Source organism: Phytophthora ramorum, assembly GCF_020800215.1.
Source record: "Phytophthora ramorum isolate Pr-102 chromosome Unknown Phyram_PR-102_s0016, whole genome shotgun sequence".
In the NCBI taxonomy this organism is placed as follows: Eukaryota; Oomycota; class Peronosporomycetes; order Peronosporales; family Peronosporaceae; genus Phytophthora; species Phytophthora ramorum.
The window spans coordinates 1,087,820-1,105,086 of record NW_027150662.1 but is presented as its reverse complement, the minus strand read 5'-3'; the positions used below and the strand labels follow the sequence as shown (position 1 = coordinate 1,105,086).

At 54.6% G+C, this 17,267-nt stretch overlaps 4 protein-coding genes across 4 annotated transcripts; all 4 read right to left on the bottom strand.

Moving 5' to 3' along the window:
• Window positions 1–11,587: 11,587 nt before the first annotated feature.
• KRP23_13045 (uncharacterized protein) lies at window positions 11,588–11,914 on the bottom strand (the record flags this gene model as incomplete). The annotated part of the gene is made up of 1 exon (XM_067883708.1): window positions 11,588–11,914. The coding sequence occupies one exon, from the start codon at window positions 11,912–11,914 to the stop codon at window positions 11,588–11,590; it is 327 nt and encodes a 108-aa protein (XP_067739129.1).
• A 670-nt stretch (window positions 11,915–12,584) lies between these two features.
• KRP23_13044 (uncharacterized protein) lies at window positions 12,585–13,845 on the bottom strand (the record flags this gene model as incomplete). Its single annotated transcript, XM_067883707.1, has 2 exons — window positions 12,585–13,577; window positions 13,636–13,845. 2 exons carry the CDS (start codon window positions 13,843–13,845, stop codon window positions 12,585–12,587), a joined length of 1,203 nt encoding a protein of 400 aa, XP_067739128.1.
• Window positions 13,846–14,183: 338 nt separating this feature from the next.
• On the bottom strand, window positions 14,184–15,578 carry KRP23_13043 (uncharacterized protein; the record flags this gene model as incomplete). Its single annotated transcript, XM_067883706.1, has 2 exons — window positions 14,184–14,361; window positions 14,428–15,578. 2 exons carry the CDS (start codon window positions 15,576–15,578, stop codon window positions 14,184–14,186), a joined length of 1,329 nt encoding a protein of 442 aa, XP_067739127.1.
• A 183-nt stretch (window positions 15,579–15,761) lies between these two features.
• On the bottom strand, window positions 15,762–17,157 carry KRP23_13042 (uncharacterized protein; the record flags this gene model as incomplete). Its single annotated transcript, XM_067883705.1, has 2 exons — window positions 15,762–15,942; window positions 15,995–17,157. 2 exons carry the CDS (start codon window positions 17,155–17,157, stop codon window positions 15,762–15,764), a joined length of 1,344 nt encoding a protein of 447 aa, XP_067739126.1.
• Window positions 17,158–17,267: the final 110 nt, after the last annotated feature.

The window sequence follows — 17,267 nt, the reverse complement described above, 5'->3', positions numbered from 1 at the left end:
CTGTAGTTTTTGTTTACTTCACCCCGTCATGCGCTATCGGCGATAGTGGTGCGTTCCTACCCAAACCGTTTGTGCGTTCTATTTCATGGTCTGCGTTTCGCTCGATAACGTCAATGTCTGCTGAAAACTTGAATCTGTGGCGAGTTCAATCTAGGTTTTGGGTCGACGTTGTCGATATTGCCACTATATAGTACTTTGAAGTACTTTGAAGTACTTTGAAGTACGTTGAAGTGCTTTGAAGTACGTTGAAGTACTTTGGAGTACTTTGAAGTACTTTGGAGTACTTTGAAGTACTTTGGAGTACTTTGAAGTACTTTGGAGTACTTTGAAGTACCTGGTAGCAAATACGAAACGTGAATACATGTACAAACTTGAATACGGTAAGCTTCGGTCGGCCATACTAGCCCAACGACGCAGTGAAAGCACCAGATGACGTAGACATCGAAATACAACAAGCACGATGGAAGTAGATGCGCATCAATGATTTCCAGGAGAAAGCAGCGAGAAAGTAGCAGGTCTCCACACTAGGGTACACGCTTTTCGAGCTGCAGACCAAATTCAGCACAACGCATTTTACCGCAACGAAAGCGCCAGCAACAACCCCGCCCGCTTGCCCGAGTGCGAATCATCAAGACCATGAAGCTCGCTCCGTTTGCTGTTATCGCTGCCATTGCTGTCGCGAGCGTTGCTGCTGCCGACCAACCAGCTCTACGGACGGCAGCTACGCCGGTCGAGGCGGCTCCTGCGGCCGCAAAACCCGTCGGTGGGGACCAAAAGGAGCAGTACTGGGGCTGGGGAGGACCTTGGGGTGGCATGGGCTGGGGTGGCGGCTGGGGACGCGGCTGGGGCGGCCTCGGTTGGGGTGGTATGGGCTGGGGATGGTAGAACAAGCAACTAACACTGGGCGAGACACCACCACGATGCGCATTTCGCCCGATGTACCCGCGTTGGGGACTGGGAAATGGCTTGAGCTTTCCATTCAAGTTGCCGGCTTAATTTCACGCTAAATGAACACGATGAGTTCCACTGCACGGCCTGTAGTTTTTGTTTACTTCACCCCGTCATGCGCTATCGGCGATAGTGGTGCGTTCCTACCCAAACCGTTTGTGCGTTCTATTTCATGGTCTGCGTTTCGCTCGATAACGTCAATGTCTGCTGAAAACTTGAATCTGTGGCGAGTTCAATCTAGGTTTTGGGTCGACGTTGTCGATATTGCCACTATATAGTACTTTGAAGTACTTTGAAGTACGTTGAAGTGCTTTGAAGTACGTTGAAGTACTTTGGAGTACTTTGAAGTACTTTGGAGTACTTTGAAGTACTTTGGAGTACTTTGAAGTACTTTGGAGTACTTTGAAGTACCTGGTAGCAAATACGAAACGTGAATACATGTACAAACTTGAATACGGTAAGCTTCGGTCGGCCATACTAGCCCAACGACGCAGTGAAAGCACCAGATGACGTAGACATCGAAATACAACAAGCACGATGGAAGTAGATGCGCATCAATGATTTCCAGGAGAAAGCAGCGAGAAAGTAGCAGGTCTCCACACTAGGGTACACGCTTTTCGAGCTGCAGACCAAATTCAGCACAACGCATTTTACCGCAACGAAAGCGCCAGCAACAACCCCGCCCGCTTGCCCGAGTGCGAATCATCAAGACCATGAAGCTCGCTCCGTTTGCTGTTATCGCTGCCATTGCTGTCGCGAGCGTTGCTGCTGCCGACCAACCAGCTCTACGGACGGCAGCTACGCCGGTCGAGGCGGCTCCTGCGGCCGCAAAACCCGTCGGTGGGGACCAAAAGGAGCAGTACTGGGGCTGGGGAGGACCTTGGGGTGGCATGGGCTGGGGTGGCGGCTGGGGACGCGGCTGGGGCGGCCTCGGTTGGGGTGGTATGGGCTGGGGATGGTAGAACAAGCAACTAACACTGGGCGAGACACCACCACGATGCGCATTTCGCCCGATGTACCCGCGTTGGGGACTGGGAAATGGCTTGAGCTTTCCATTCAAGTTGCCGGCTTAATTTCACGCTAAATGAACACGATGAGTTCCACTGCACGGCCTGTAGTTTTTGTTTACTTCACCCCGTCATGCGCTATCGGCGATAGTGGTGCGTTCCTACCCAAACCGTTTGTGCGTTCTATTTCATGGTCTGCGTTTCGCTCGATAACGTCAATGTCTGCTGAAAACTTGAATCTGTGGCGAGTCCAATCTAGGTTTTGGGTCGACGTTGTCGATATTGCCACTATATAGTACTTTGAAGTACTTTGAAGTGCTTTGAAGTACTTTGAAGTGCTTTGCAGTACGTTGAAGTACTTTGCAGTACGTTGAAGTACTTTGGAGTACTTTGAAGTACTTTGGAGTACTTTGAAGTACCTGGTAGCAAATACGAAACGTGAATACATGTACAAACTTGAATACGGTAAGCTTCGGTCGGCCATACTAGCCCAACGACGCAGTGAAAGCACCAGATGACGTAGACATCGAAATACAACAAGCACGATGGAAGTAGATGCGCATCAATGATTTCCAGGAGAAAGCAGCGAGAAAGTAGCAGGTCTCCACACTAGGGTACACGCTTTTCGAGCTGCAGACCAAATTCAGCACAACGCATTTTACCGCAACGAAAGCGCCAGCAACAACCCCGCCCGCTTGCCCGAGTGCGAATCATCAAGACCATGAAGCTCGCTCCGTTTGCTGTTATCGCTGCCATTGCTGTCGCGAGCGTTGCTGCTGCCGACCAACCAGCTCTACGGACGGCAGCTACGCCGGTCGAGGCGGCTCCTGCGGCCGCAAAACCCGTCGGTGGGGACCAAAAGGAGCAGTACTGGGGCTGGGGAGGACCTTGGGGTGGCATGGGCTGGGGTGGCGGCTGGGGACGCGGCTGGGGCGGCCTCGGTTGGGGTGGTATGGGCTGGGGATGGTAGAACAAGCAACTAACACTGGGCGAGACACCACCACGATGCGCATTTCGCCCGATGTACCCGCGTTGGGGACTGGGAAATGGCTTGAGCTTTCCATTCAAGTTGCCGGCTTAATTTCACGCTAAATGAACACGATGAGTTCCACTGCACGGCCTGTAGTTTTTGTTTACTTCACCCCGTCATGCGCTATCGGCGATAGTGGTGCGTTCCTACCCAAACCGTTTGTGCGTTCTATTTCATGGTCTGCGTTTCGCTCGATAACGTCAATGTCTGCTGAAAACTTGAATCTGTGGCGAGTCCAATCTAGGTTTTGGGTCGACGTTGTCGATATTGCCACTATATAGTACTTTGGAGTACTTTGAAGTGCTTTGAAGTACGTTGAAGTGCTTTGAAGTACGTTGAAGTACTTTGGAGTACTTTGAAGTACTTTGGAGTACTTTGAAGTACCTGGTAGCAAATACGAAACGTGAATACATGTACAAACTTGAATACGGTAAGCTTCGGTCGGCCATACTAGCCCAACGACGCAGTGAAAGCACCAGATGACGTAGACATCGAAATACAACAAGCACGATGGAAGTAGATGCGCATCAATGATTTCCAGGAGAAAGCAGCGAGAAAGTAGCAGGTCTCCACACTAGGGTACACGCTTTTCGAGCTGCAGACCAAATTCAGCACAACGCATTTTACCGCAACGAAAGCGCCAGCAACAACCCCGCCCGCTTGCCCGAGTGCGAATCATCAAGACCATGAAGCTCGCTCCGTTTGCTGTTATCGCTGCCATTGCTGTCGCGAGCGTTGCTGCTGCCGACCAACCAGCTCTACGGACGGCAGCTACGCCGGTCGAGGCGGCTCCTGCGGCCGCAAAACCCGTCGGTGGGGACCAAAAGGAGCAGTACTGGGGCTGGGGAGGACCTTGGGGTGGCATGGGCTGGGGTGGCGGCTGGGGACGCGGCTGGGGCGGCCTCGGTTGGGGTGGTATGGGCTGGGGATGGTAGAACAAGCAACTAACACTGGGCGAGACACCACCACGATGCGCATTTCGCCCGATGTACCCGCGTTGGGGACTGGGAAATGGCTTGAGCTTTCCATTCAAGTTGCCGGCTTAATTTCACGCTAAATGAACACGATGAGTTCCACTGCACGGCCTGTAGTTTTTGTTTACTTCACCCCGTCATGCGCTATCGGCGATAGTGGTGCGTTCCTACCCAAACCGTTTGTGCGTTCTATTTCATGGTCTGCGTTTCGCTCGATAACGTCAATGTCTGCTGAAAACTTGAATCTGTGGCGAGTCCAATCTAGGTTTTGGGTCGACGTTGTCGATATTGCCACTATATAGTACTTTGAAGTACTTTGAAGTGCTTTGAAGTACTTTGCAGTACTTTGAAGTGCTTTGCAGTACTTTGGAGTACTTTGCAGTACTTTGAAGTACTTTGGAGTACTTTGAAGTACTTTGGAGTACTTTGAAGTACCTGGTAGCAAATACGAAACGTGAATACATGTACAAACTTGAATACGGTAAGCTTCGGTCGGCCATACTAGCCCAACGACGCAGTGAAAGCACCAGATGACGTAGACATCGAAATACAACAAGCACGATGGAAGTAGATGCGCATCAATGATTTCCAGGAGAAAGCAGCGAGAAAGTAGCAGGTCTCCACACTAGGGTACACGCTTTTCGAGCTGCAGACCAAATTCAGCACAACGCATTTTACCGCAACGAAAGCGCCAGCAACAACCCCGCCCGCTTGCCCGAGTGCGAATCATCAAGACCATGAAGCTCGCTCCGTTTGCTGTTATCGCTGCCATTGCTGTCGCGAGCGTTGCTGCTGCCGACCAACCAGCTCTACGGACGGCAGCTACGCCGGTCGAGGCGGCTCCTGCGGCCGCAAAACCCGTCGGTGGGGACCAAAAGGAGCAGTACTGGGGCTGGGGAGGACCTTGGGGTGGCATGGGCTGGGGTGGCGGCTGGGGACGCGGCTGGGGCGGCCTCGGTTGGGGTGGTATGGGCTGGGGATGGTAGAACAAGCAACTAACACTGGGCGAGACACCACCACGATGCGCATTTCGCCCGATGTACCCGCGTTGGGGACTGGGAAATGGCTTGAGCTTTCCATTCAAGTTGCCGGCTTAATTTCACGCTAAATGAACACGATGAGTTCCACTGCACGGCCTGTAGTTTTTGTTTACTTCACCCCGTCATGCGCTATCGGCGATAGTGGTGCGTTCCTACCCAAACCGTTTGTGCGTTCTATTTCATGGTCTGCGTTTCGCTCGATAACGTCAATGTCTGCTGAAAACTTGAATCTGTGGCGAGTCCAATCTAGGTTTTGGGTCGACGTTGTCGATATTGCCACTATATAGTACTTTGAAGTACTTTGAAGTACTTTGAAGTACTTTGAAGTGCTTTGAAGTGCTTTGCAGTACGTTGAAGTACTTTGCAGTACTTTGAAGTACTTTGGAGTACTTTGAAGTACTTTGGAGTACTTTGAAGTACCTGGTAGCAAATACGAAACGTGAATACATGTACAACTTGAATACGGTAAGCTTCGGTCGGCCATACTAGCCCAACGACGCAGTGAAAGCACCAGATGACGTAGACATCGAAATACAACAAGCACGATGGAAGTAGATGCGCATCAATGATTTCCAGGAGAAAGCAGCGAGAAAGTAGCAGGTCTCCACACTAGGGTACACGCTTTTCGAGCTGCAGACCAACTTCAGCACAACGCATTTTACCGCAACGAAAGCGCCAGCAACAACCCCGCCCGCTTGCCCGAGTGCGAATCATCAAGACCATGAAGCTCGCTCCGTTTGCTGTTATCGCTGCCATTGCTGTCGCGAGCGTTGCTGCTGCCGACCAACCAGCTCTACGGACGGCAGCTACGCCGGTCGAGGCGGCTCCTGCGGCCGCAAAACCCGTCGGTGGGGACCAAAAGGAGCAGTACTGGGGCTGGGGAGGACCTTGGGGTGGCATGGGCTGGGGTGGCGGCTGGGGACGCGGCTGGGGCGGCCTCGGTTGGGGTGGTATGGGCTGGGGATGGTAGAACAAGCAACTAACACTGGGCGAGACACCACCACGATGCGCATTTCGCCCGATGTACCCGCGTTGGGGACTGGGAAATGGCTTGAGCTTTCCATTCAAGTTGCCGGCTTAATTTCACGCTAAATGAACACGATGAGTTCCACTGCACGGCCTGTAGTTTTTGTTTACTTCACCCCGTCATGCGCTATCGGCGATAGTGGTGCGTTCCTACCCAAACCGTTTGTGCGTTCTATTTCATGGTCTGCGTTTCGCTCGATAACGTCAATGTCTGCTGAAAACTTGAATCTGTGGCGAGTCCAATCTAGGTTTTGGGTCGACGTTGTCGATATTGCCACTATATAGTACTTTGAAGTACTTTGAAGTACTTTGAAGTACTTTGAAGTGCTTTGAAGTGCTTTGCAGTACGTTGAAGTACTTTGCAGTACTTTGAAGTACTTTGGAGTACTTTGAAGTACTTTGGAGTACTTTGAAGTACCTGGTAGCAAATACGAAACGTGAATACATGTACAAACTTGAATACGGTAAGCTTCGGTCGGCCATACTAGCCCAACGACGCAGTGAAAGCACCAGATGACGTAGACATCGAAATACAACAAGCACGATGGAAGTAGATGCGCATCAATGATTTCCAGGAGAAAGCAGCGAGAAAGTAGCAGGTCTCCACACTAGGGTACACGCTTTTCGAGCTGCAGACCAACTTCAGCACAACGCATTTTACCGCAACGAAAGCGCCAGCAACAACCCCGCCCGCTTGCCCGAGTGCGAATCATCAAGACCATGAAGCTCGCTCCGTTTGCTGTTATCGCTGCCATTGCTGTCGCGAGCGTTGCTGCTGCCGACCAACCAGCTCTACGGACGGCAGCTACGCCGGTCGAGGCGGCTCCTGCGGCCGCAAAACCCGTCGGTGGGGACCAAAAGGAGCAGTACTGGGGCTGGGGAGGACCTTGGGGTGGCATGGGCTGGGGTGGCGGCTGGGGACGCGGCTGGGGCGGCCTCGGTTGGGGTGGTATGGGCTGGGGATGGTAGAACAAGCAACTAACACTGGGCGAGACACCACCACGATGCGCATTTCGCCCGATGTACCCGCGTTGGGGACTGGGAAATGGCTTGAGCTTTCCATTCAAGTTGCCGGCTTAATTTCACGCTAAATGAACACGATGAGTTCCACTGCACGGCCTGTAGTTTTTGTTTACTTCACCCCGTCATGCGCTATCGGCGATAGTGGTGCGTTCCTACCCAAACCGTTTGTGCGTTCTATTTCATGGTCTGCGTTTCGCTCGATAACGTCAATGTCTGCTGAAAACTTGAATCTGTGGCGAGTCCAATCTAGGTTTTGGGTCGACGTTGTCGATATTGCCACTATATAGTACTTTGAAGTACTTTGAAGTACTTTGAAGTACTTTGAAGTGCTTTGCAGTACGTTGAAGTACTTTGGAGTACTTTGAAGTACTTTGGAGTACTTTGAAGTACCTGGTAGCAAATACGAAACGTGAATACATGTACAAACTTGAATACGGTAAGCTTCGGTCGGCCATACTAGCCCAACGACGCAGTGAAAGCACCAGATGACGTAGACATCGAAATACAACAAGCACGATGGAAGTAGATGCGCATCAATGATTTCCAGGAGAAAGCAGCGAGAAAGTAGCAGGTCTCCACACTAGGGTACACGCTTTTCGAGCTGCAGACCAACTTCAGCACAACGCATTTTACCGCAACGAAAGCGCCAGCAACAACCCCGCCCGCTTGCCCGAGTGCGAATCATCAAGACCATGAAGCTCGCTCCGTTTGCTGTTATCGCTGCCATTGCTGTCGCGAGCGTTGCTGCTGCCGACCAACCAGCTCTACGGACGGCAGCTACGCCGGTCGAGGCGGCTCCTGCGGCCGCAAAACCCGTCGGTGGGGACCAAAAGGAGCAGTACTGGGGCTGGGGAGGACCTTGGGGTGGCATGGGCTGGGGTGGCGGCTGGGGACGCGGCTGGGGCGGCCTCGGTTGGGGTGGTATGGGCTGGGGATGGTAGAACAAGCAACTAACACTGGGCGAGACACCACCACGATGCGCATTTCGCCCGATGTACCCGCGTTGGGGACTGGGAAATGGCTTGAGCTTTCCATTCAAGTTGCCGGCTTAATTTCACGCTAAATGAACACGATGAGTTCCACTGCACGGCCTGTAGTTTTTGTTTACTTCACCCCGTCATGCGCTATCGGCGATAGTGGTGCGTTCCTACCCAAACCGTTTGTGCGTTCTATTTCATGGTCTGCGTTTCGCTCGATAACGTCAATGTCTGCTGAAAACTTGAATCTGTGGCGAGTCCAATCTAGGTTTTGGGTCGACGTTGTCGATATTGCCACTATATAGTACTTTGAAGTACTTTGAAGTACTTTGAAGTACTTTGAAGTGCTTTGCAGTACGTTGAAGTACTTTGGAGTACTTTGAAGTACTTTGGAGTACTTTGAAGTACCTGGTAGCAAATACGAAACGTGAATACATGTACAAACTTGAATACGGTAAGCTTCGGTCGGCCATACTAGCCCAACGACGCAGTGAAAGCACCAGATGACGTAGACATCGAAATACAACAAGCACGATGGAAGTAGATGCGCATCAATGATTTCCAGGAGAAAGCAGCGAGAAAGTAGCAGGTCTCCACACTAGGGTACACGCTTTTCGAGCTGCAGACCAAATTCAGCACAACGCATTTTACCGCAACGAAAGCGCCAGCAACAACCCCGCCCGCTTGCCCGAGTGCGAATCATCAAGACCATGAAGCTCGCTCCGTTTGCTGTTATCGCTGCCATTGCTGTCGCGAGCGTTGCTGCTGCCGACCAACCAGCTCTACGGACGGCAGCTACGCCGGTCGAGGCGGCTCCTGCGGCCGCAAAACCCGTCGGTGGGGACCAAAAGGAGCAGTACTGGGGCTGGGGAGGACCTTGGGGTGGCATGGGCTGGGGTGGCGGCTGGGGACGCGGCTGGGGCGGCCTCGGTTGGGGTGGTATGGGCTGGGGATGGTAGAACAAGCAACTAACACTGGGCGAGACACCACCACGATGCGCATTTCGCCCGATGTACCCGCGTTGGGGACTGGGAAATGGCTTGAGCTTTCCATTCAAGTTGCCGGCTTAATTTCACGCTAAATGAACACGATGAGTTCCACTGCACGGCCTGTAGTTTTTGTTTACTTCACCCCGTCATGCGCTATCGGCGATAGTGGTGCGTTCCTACCCAAACCGTTTGTGCGTTCTATTTCATGGTCTGCGTTTCGCTCGATAACGTCAATGTCTGCTGAAAACTTGAATCTGTGGCGAGTCCAATCTAGGTTTTGGGTCGACGTTGTCGATATTGCCACTATATAGTACTTTGAAGTACTTTGAAGTACTTTGAAGTACTTTGAAGTGCTTTGCAGTACGTTGAAGTACTTTGGAGTACTTTGAAGTACTTTGGAGTACTTTGAAGTACCTGGTAGCAAATACGAAACGTGAATACATGTACAAACTTGAATACGGTAAGCTTCGGTCGGCCATACTAGCCCAACGACGCAGTGAAAGCACCAGATGACGTAGACATCGAAATACAACAAGCACGATGGAAGTAGATGCGCATCAATGATTTCCAGGAGAAAGCAGCGAGAAAGTAGCAGGTCTCCACACTAGGGTACACGCTTTTCGAGCTGCAGACCAACTTCAGCACAACGCATTTTACCGCAACGAAAGCGCCAGCAACAACCCCGCCCGCTTGCCCGAGTGCGAATCATCAAGACCATGAAGCTCGCTCCGTTTGCTGTTATCGCTGCCATTGCTGTCGCGAGCGTTGCTGCTGCCGACCAACCAGCTCTACGGACGGCAGCTACGCCGGTCGAGGCGGCTCCTGCGGCCGCAAAACCCGTCGGTGGGGACCAAAAGGAGCAGTACTGGGGCTGGGGAGGACCTTGGGGTGGCATGGGCTGGGGTGGCGGCTGGGGACGCGGCTGGGGCGGCCTCGGTTGGGGTGGTATGGGCTGGGGATGGTAGAACAAGCAACTAACACTGGGCGAGACACCACCACGATGCGCATTTCGCCCGATGTACCCGCGTTGGGGACTGGGAAATGGCTTGAGCTTTCCATTCAAGTTGCCGGCTTAATTTCACGCTAAATGAACACGATGAGTTCCACTGCACGGCCTGTAGTTTTTGTTTACTTCACCCCGTCATGCGCTATCGGCGATAGTGGTGCGTTCCTACCCAAACCGTTTGTGCGTTCTATTTCATGGTCTGCGTTTCGCTCGATAACGTCAATGTCTGCTGAAAACTTGAATCTGTGGCGAGTCCAATCTAGGTTTTGGGTCGACGTTGTCGATATTGCCACTATATAGTACTTTGAAGTACTTTGAAGTACTTTGAAGTACTTTGAAGTGCTTTGAAGTGCTTTGCAGTACGTTGAAGTACTTTGCAGTACTTTGAAGTACTTTGGAGTACTTTGAAGTACCTGGTAGCAAATACGAAACGTGAATACATGTACAAACTTGAATACGGTAAGCTTCGGTCGGCCATACTAGCCCAACGACGCAGTGAAAGCACCAGATGACGTAGACATCGAAATACAACAAGCACGATGGAAGTAGATGCGCATCAATGATTTCCAGGAGAAAGCAGCGAGAAAGTAGCAGGTCTCCACACTAGGGTACACGCTTTTCGAGCTGCAGACCAAATTCAGCACAACGCATTTTACCGCAACGAAAGCGCCAGCAACAACCCCGCCCGCTTGCCCGAGTGCGAATCATCAAGACCATGAAGCTCGCTCCGTTTGCTGTTATCGCTGCCATTGCTGTCGCGAGCGTTGCTGCTGCCGACCAACCAGCTCTACGGACGGCAGCTACGCCGGTCGAGGCGGCTCCTGCGGCCGCAAAACCCGTCGGTGGGGACCAAAAGGAGCAGTACTGGGGCTGGGGAGGACCTTGGGGTGGCATGGGCTGGGGTGGCGGCTGGGGACGCGGCTGGGGCGGCCTCGGTTGGGGTGGTATGGGCTGGGGATGGTAGAACAAGCAACTAACACTGGGCGAGACACCACCACGATGCGCATTTCGCCCGATGTACCCGCGTTGGGGACTGGGAAATGGCTTGAGCTTTCCATTCAAGTTGCCGGCTTAATTTCACGCTAAATGAACACGATGAGTTCCACTGCACGGCCTGTAGTTTTTGTTTACTTCACCCCGTCATGCGCTATCGGCGATAGTGGTGCGTTCCTACCCAAACCGTTTGTGCGTTCTTTTTCAGTTGGACGTTGACATTAGCAGATTGCCGTTGTGTCGCTAGGTCCGCCGTATTATTGGATAAGCACCAGGCGCTCGATTGTACACGTATAAGAGCCTGATGTGTTGTCTCTCGGATACATGAGGCAGAGCGTGATGTTTGTTCACTGCTGTACGATCGCCTGCGAACACAACACCAGGTATAAAGCAAAAAAATCATATAATCTTTAACTCACAGCTACGCCGTCTGCTAGCGTGTTCCAGCGCGTCCCATGAAGACGAAGCACTACAACCTTTCACTTCACTGCGTCTTTATCTCTGAATTCCTCTCGGTCCGTTCGATCCATTCCGAGTAGGGGGAAGTCCACAGCAAAAAGTGCTCATTGTTGTCCTAGTACTTGGGCGGGTATTGCTGCTGAGGCGGGTATTGCTGCGGCGGGTACTGCTGCGGCGGGTACTGGTGGTACTCTCCAGGGGGCGGACCGTAACCTGGCGGGGGCGGGCCGTATCCCGGGTGGCCCGGAGGTGGCGGGCCGTAACCCGGCTGCTGTTGTACCACCACAGGCTGCACGTACACGGGGTCCTGGTGGTGGTAGTTGTCCGAGTAGCGGCCGTTGCGACGGCGGCCGTCGTCTCCATCCGAGGCGGCAGACGCGCAGCAGGCGCCGCAGAGAGCGCCGCACAGGCAGCACTCGAGCATGTCGCATTCGTCCTCCATGGTTGTAGCTTGGCGAGTTTTGGTGAACTTGACTCTGGCAACGGAAAACGGGAAATGATGGCGAAGGCACGCTGGGCAATTGCCTCACATCGGTTGACTGCGTTTCAGTATGGAGAGCTAGTCAGTTTCGTGAGGTGCATAGAAGCAGGATGTGTGTCGGTTCGAGACGTTTTTCGGCCAATGGGAGGCGATCTCGCCCATCCCCCCTGGTTCAGCACCGTCATCAGCAAAATCCAGTGTAGATAAACGAGTTGCAGTGCCCGCAATGAGGCCAGGAAACCCTGCGCGGATCCTCACACGACCGCGATATCTTCATCTTCACATGGCGGCGGTAACCATATACAGCGTGAGGCTTGCCTTGCTCTGGGGGCGCGCCATTCGCATTGTCGGCTCAATACGTACGGTAGTTGCGTGCCTTATCGTTCGACCGTCGAGGTAGCGATAGTCGACTTGTCGGTGTCGTCGATCATTTTCACTAGCGGTGCAGCGCTTGGTCTCAAGTGAGTCCAGCAAGCCGCATCGAGCATATCAACGTGGCATTTTGCGCCGCTCTCAATTCGCGCAGCTGAGAGGATCTTCGGCAGTCGCGTAGTGAAAATCCAGTCGGGAGATGGCTACATGCATTTGCATAACTGACAAACTTCAATTTGATGTGCATCACGATCGCTGCCTACTTGATGAAGAGGGGCGCCACGCAGGCGTTCTCCCAGCGCACGACAGTCATAATGAGCTCGAGCATCCAGTGCGCCGCAAAGTTCATGACGCCGGCGCCGATGGACCCGCCGAACGAGATCTCGCAGCCCGTGAGCTCGCCGTCCGCGTCTGGCACGCGCGACAGCGTCGTCCAGTGGAACAAATCGATCCACGAGTCGCCCTCGCCCAGCGCCTGCTGGATTCCAGGCGCCGGGATCGTGCGGAAACACACTGTGTAGCCGCTCGCAGTCTGCAGACGGAAGAGCAGGTAAACCGTGTGGAAGCTGCGCCCCATGGCGCGGTAGTTGGTGTGGCGCCGCACCACGAGCGCGTCACGGTTCACCACCTGTAGGATCTCGAGGTCCACGCTCACTTTGGACGAGAAGACCACGCGCCGCATGAAGTCGAGGTCGGAGAAGGTGCGCCACGACTCCTCCATGAGGCGCTCGCAGCTCTGGGTCTCGAACAGCTTGCGGAAGCAGAAGATCATCTTGGACTCGTCATCGTCCAGGCGGCGGCGGTCGCTCCAGCCGAAGAGCGACGAGCCCGTGGTCACAAAGTCCTGGCCGGCTTCGAATCGCGTGATAACGTCGTACGAGTCGCGCATGAGGGCGAAGCACGTCTCGGTCGCCAGCGGCTCAAAGTGCGCGTGTGAGACCGAGTCGAGCCTCGGGTCGCTCTCCGCGCCAGCAAACTCCGCCGCCAGGGCCCGAGACGAGTCGCGGAAGAGCTGCTGTACGTTCAGGATCTTGTGCAGCTGCTTCTGCTCCTTGCGCAGCGCAGCGGCCTCAGACGACACCCGCAAGAACTTGGTGCGCAGCGCCTGCACCTGCGTCGGGTCCAGCAGGATGCCGCGCTCGTTCTCGCTGCTGTCCTCCTCCGACGTTGCGTCGCCCGACGCGCGCGATGCCAGGCGCAAATACTCGCGCTCCAGCACCTTGACCTCGTCCCGCATGACCTTCACCGATCCCTGCATCATGGCAGTCTCAGCACTATACACGAGCAAAACCTACAGCAAGCCAACGAACCTGTCGACGCTGGCGCGACTTCTTCTCGATCTCCGAGCGGCGCGCGCGAGCGGCGGAGCCGTCATCCTCCGCCTTGGCCTTCACACCGCTCTTCTTCTTGGTCGGCTTGCGCGTTTCGCCAGTCGATCTATTCGGCTCTGAAAAGCTCAGCAGGTTGTCAACTTCATTTTCGCGCAATTGAACGTGTGGCTGCGGCGCCAAGAGCTCCATGGCGACAAGTCAGCGGTCTACCACCGAAAAACAGTTGCGAGCGAGATGAGACCGACATGGAAAAGCTCGTTTCGTCACTGGGGGCAAGTGCAACGCACCTGATCCGAACAAGCGCGCGCAGCAGAGAGCAACGGTCACTCGACTTGAGCCTGTTGCTTGACGGCGAATTGCGTCAACGGAAGATGGCGGAGACCCGCGAGGAAGGCCTGGTGTGATTGGATGAAACGCCGGCTGCGGGCACGTGCCTTTGATGAGTGGGAGCGCCGGCCGTCAAGTTGAAGACGGCTGGATTGTGTAGGTTGCCAAGTGTATTTTTCGTGCGGTTATGGGGTCACTTGCTACAGCTTCAGGAACAGCGGCGCCACGCACATGTTTTCCCAGCGCAGGACGGACATGACGAGCTCGAACAGCCAGTACTTGGACACGAGCTGCTTCACGTCGGCGATGTAGCCACCCGTCGAGATCTCGCATCCTGCAGGCTGGCCGCTCTCGTCGAACAGCTGATTGAAATGCGTCCTGTCATGAGCAACAATTGTGAGTTTGTTTCATAGTGGTAGGAATAGCAAATAGCAGGATGGATACCAGTGGAAGACGTCGTAGTAGAACTCGTGCGGCTCGAGGGCGCTCTTGACCTCGGGCGCCGGAATCGTTCGCATGCACAGCGTGTAGCCCGTGGGCGTCTGCAGTCGGAACACAATGTGCACCGTGACGAAGTTCATGGCCATGCTCGGGAACTTGTGGTCCCGTCGGATGATGCACAGGTCGTCTCCCAGCAACTGCACGATCTCGAAGCGCGTGGCCACGGACGCGTTGAACGACAGGTGGGCCATGGTGTCGGCGTGGCAGAAGACGTCCCATGTGCGCATGAGCAGCCCCTCGGCGCTCTCGAGCGGGAACGTCTTGGAGAAGCCGTACTGCAGCGACCGCGCCTCGTCCAGCTTACGCTTGTCGGTCCAGCCCATGAAGTTCGCCCCCGTCGAGACGAAGTGGCCACCGTCATCGAAGCGCTTAATCGTTTCATACGTCTCCCGAACGAGCTCGTAGCACTCGGCCGGCGACCGCCGCGGGATTTGCACAGTAAAGGACGAGCTCGGAGGCACCCCGGTGTCCCAGATGAGGTCGCCCTCTTGCTCCTGTCCTCTACGACGACCGTCACCTCTTCTAGCCATGGCCTCCGCCGTGCGTTGAAACACCTCGTGACTCTCAAGCAGCTTCAGCAGCTTGATACGGTCTTCCTTCAGTGCCTGAGTCACCAGCGATAGCTGAGTGTATCTGTGCTGCAAAGAGCCCTTGTGTGGTCTTGACAGAGCTCCATTGCTCACTGCTGCGTCTTGCTTCTTTGCCATTTCAGCGTAGACGCTCTCCAGGTGCTTCAGCTCCTGCCGCATGCGGCCCAGCACACCCTGCCTTCTCTGTCTCGACTTCTTCTCTATAGCCGAGCGTCGGGCACGTCGCGCCTCCACCGAGTCCTCCTCCGAGACCCCATTGGTCTTGCTTGGACTCATGGTTGTGACCCACTCGGCCGTCATCGCCTCCTGTGACGGAGACAGCCACGCAGCATCCTGACGAAGCGTGACGGTCTCCTCTCCCCGACTCTCTTCACTGACTTCTTCGTCGCCGAACACCTCTAGGAACGCTCGCTGCATCCTCGGAGACAGTGGCGGTAGCGTCTCCATCTCCAACAAGTCCAGCGGCGCATTGCTGTCGCTCTCTTCCTGCAGCGTCGAGGTCATCGCTTACTTCTTTCCGAGCAACTCGCAGAATGATTGACGACGACCCGACGCTCGCTGAAAGGTGACGTCGGACCTTGAACGTGAACCTATTGTGCACCATTGTAGACACGAACGCATTTGACCCTGGGGAGCAATAAATGGTGTACTACGCAGTAGTTGGCTCTAATACCGAAGGTGGGTTGACTAAATCTGCTTGAGGAACAGTGGAGCGACGCACGCGGCCTCCCAGCGCAGTATGGAGCACACGAGCTCGAACAGCCAGTAGGTGGACTTGAGCTGGTTCTGGTCGGCGATGGATCCAGCAGCGATAAGCTCACAGCCTGCTGGCTGTTCGTTCTCGTCGTACAGTCGATTGAAATGTGTCCTGCATAGTACGGTTAGAATAAATAATGAATAACCGCAGGCTCGGGACGCACCAGTGAAAGACGTCGTAGAAATACTCGTGAGGGTCCTGCACGCCTTGAATCTCCGGGGAGGAGATCGTACGCATACACAGCGTGTAGCCTGTCGGGGTCTGCAGGCGGAAAATGATTTGGATCGAGACGAACGTCGTCTCGATATTCGGGAGCCTGTGATCTCGTCGTACAATTAGCAAGTCGTCGTTCAGTGCCTGCAGCACTTCGTAGCGCGTGTTGACGGATCTGTCGAATGACATGTGCTTAAACTTGGGGCCGTCTGAAAAGATATCCCACGTCTTCACGAGCAAGTCCTCGGTCGTTTCCAGCGGGAAGCGCTTCGTGAAGCCGTACTGCAGCGCTCCCGACCGCGAGTCGTACTTCCTCTTGTCCGTCCAGCCCATAAAGTTCGCGCCGGTCGTCTCAAAGTGCTCGGCGTTGTTGAATCTCTGGATCTCCTCGTACGTCTCGCGTACTAGCGCATAGCACTGGGCCATGCTCAGCTTCTTGAATCTCGCCCGGAAGGACGAGCTGGACGGCACTCCAGTGTCCCAGATCTGGTTCTGCTCCATGTCTTCGTCCGACAGGCTCCGCACAGTCTTCCGGAACTCTTCGTGTTGCTGCAGCAGCTTCTGCAGCGCCTCCTGGTCCTCCTCCAGAGCATGAGCCACTAGCGTCAACTCGGAGTATTTCTGCTGCAACTCGTCCACTTCCTGTTTGTCCCCGCTGCCAAGCTGCTGCCACTGGACGCCTCGCCCCGTCCTCTTGGCCATCTCTGAGTACAGATCTTCCAATTGCTGGACCTCGTCCCTCATCCTGCGTAAACTGTTCTGGCGTCTCTGTCGCGACTTCTTCTCGATGGCGGAGCGTCTCGCGCGCTTGTCCTCCAGCGCGTCCGCCTTCTTGTCCCCGCTCGGACTCATGCTGCGGATCTCGCTCTTGTGCTTCTGCTGGTTGTGCGCGGCCGACGCCATGGACGCGGGCGACGGCGACGAGGCTGCGTAGCGCTTAGTGGAGGCGTCGTCTGTCCAGGACTGCGACGCCGTCTCCAGCTTGATCACGGCGGCGTCCTCGCTCTTCTCGAGCTCCGACATGTCCGCGAAGGCCTCGGAGAAGGCGCGCTCCATGGTCGGGGACAGCGGCGGCAGCGCCGTGAGCTCCAGCGGGTCCAGCAGCTCGTCCATGGTCGGAGGTAGGTAGACTGGGAATGATGGCAGACGGGTTGGGTCTGTTAGCGTTGACGCCGCGTTCCGGCCGCTGTTGCACTGGCGCCAGAGGGAAAAGTGCCTGCAGG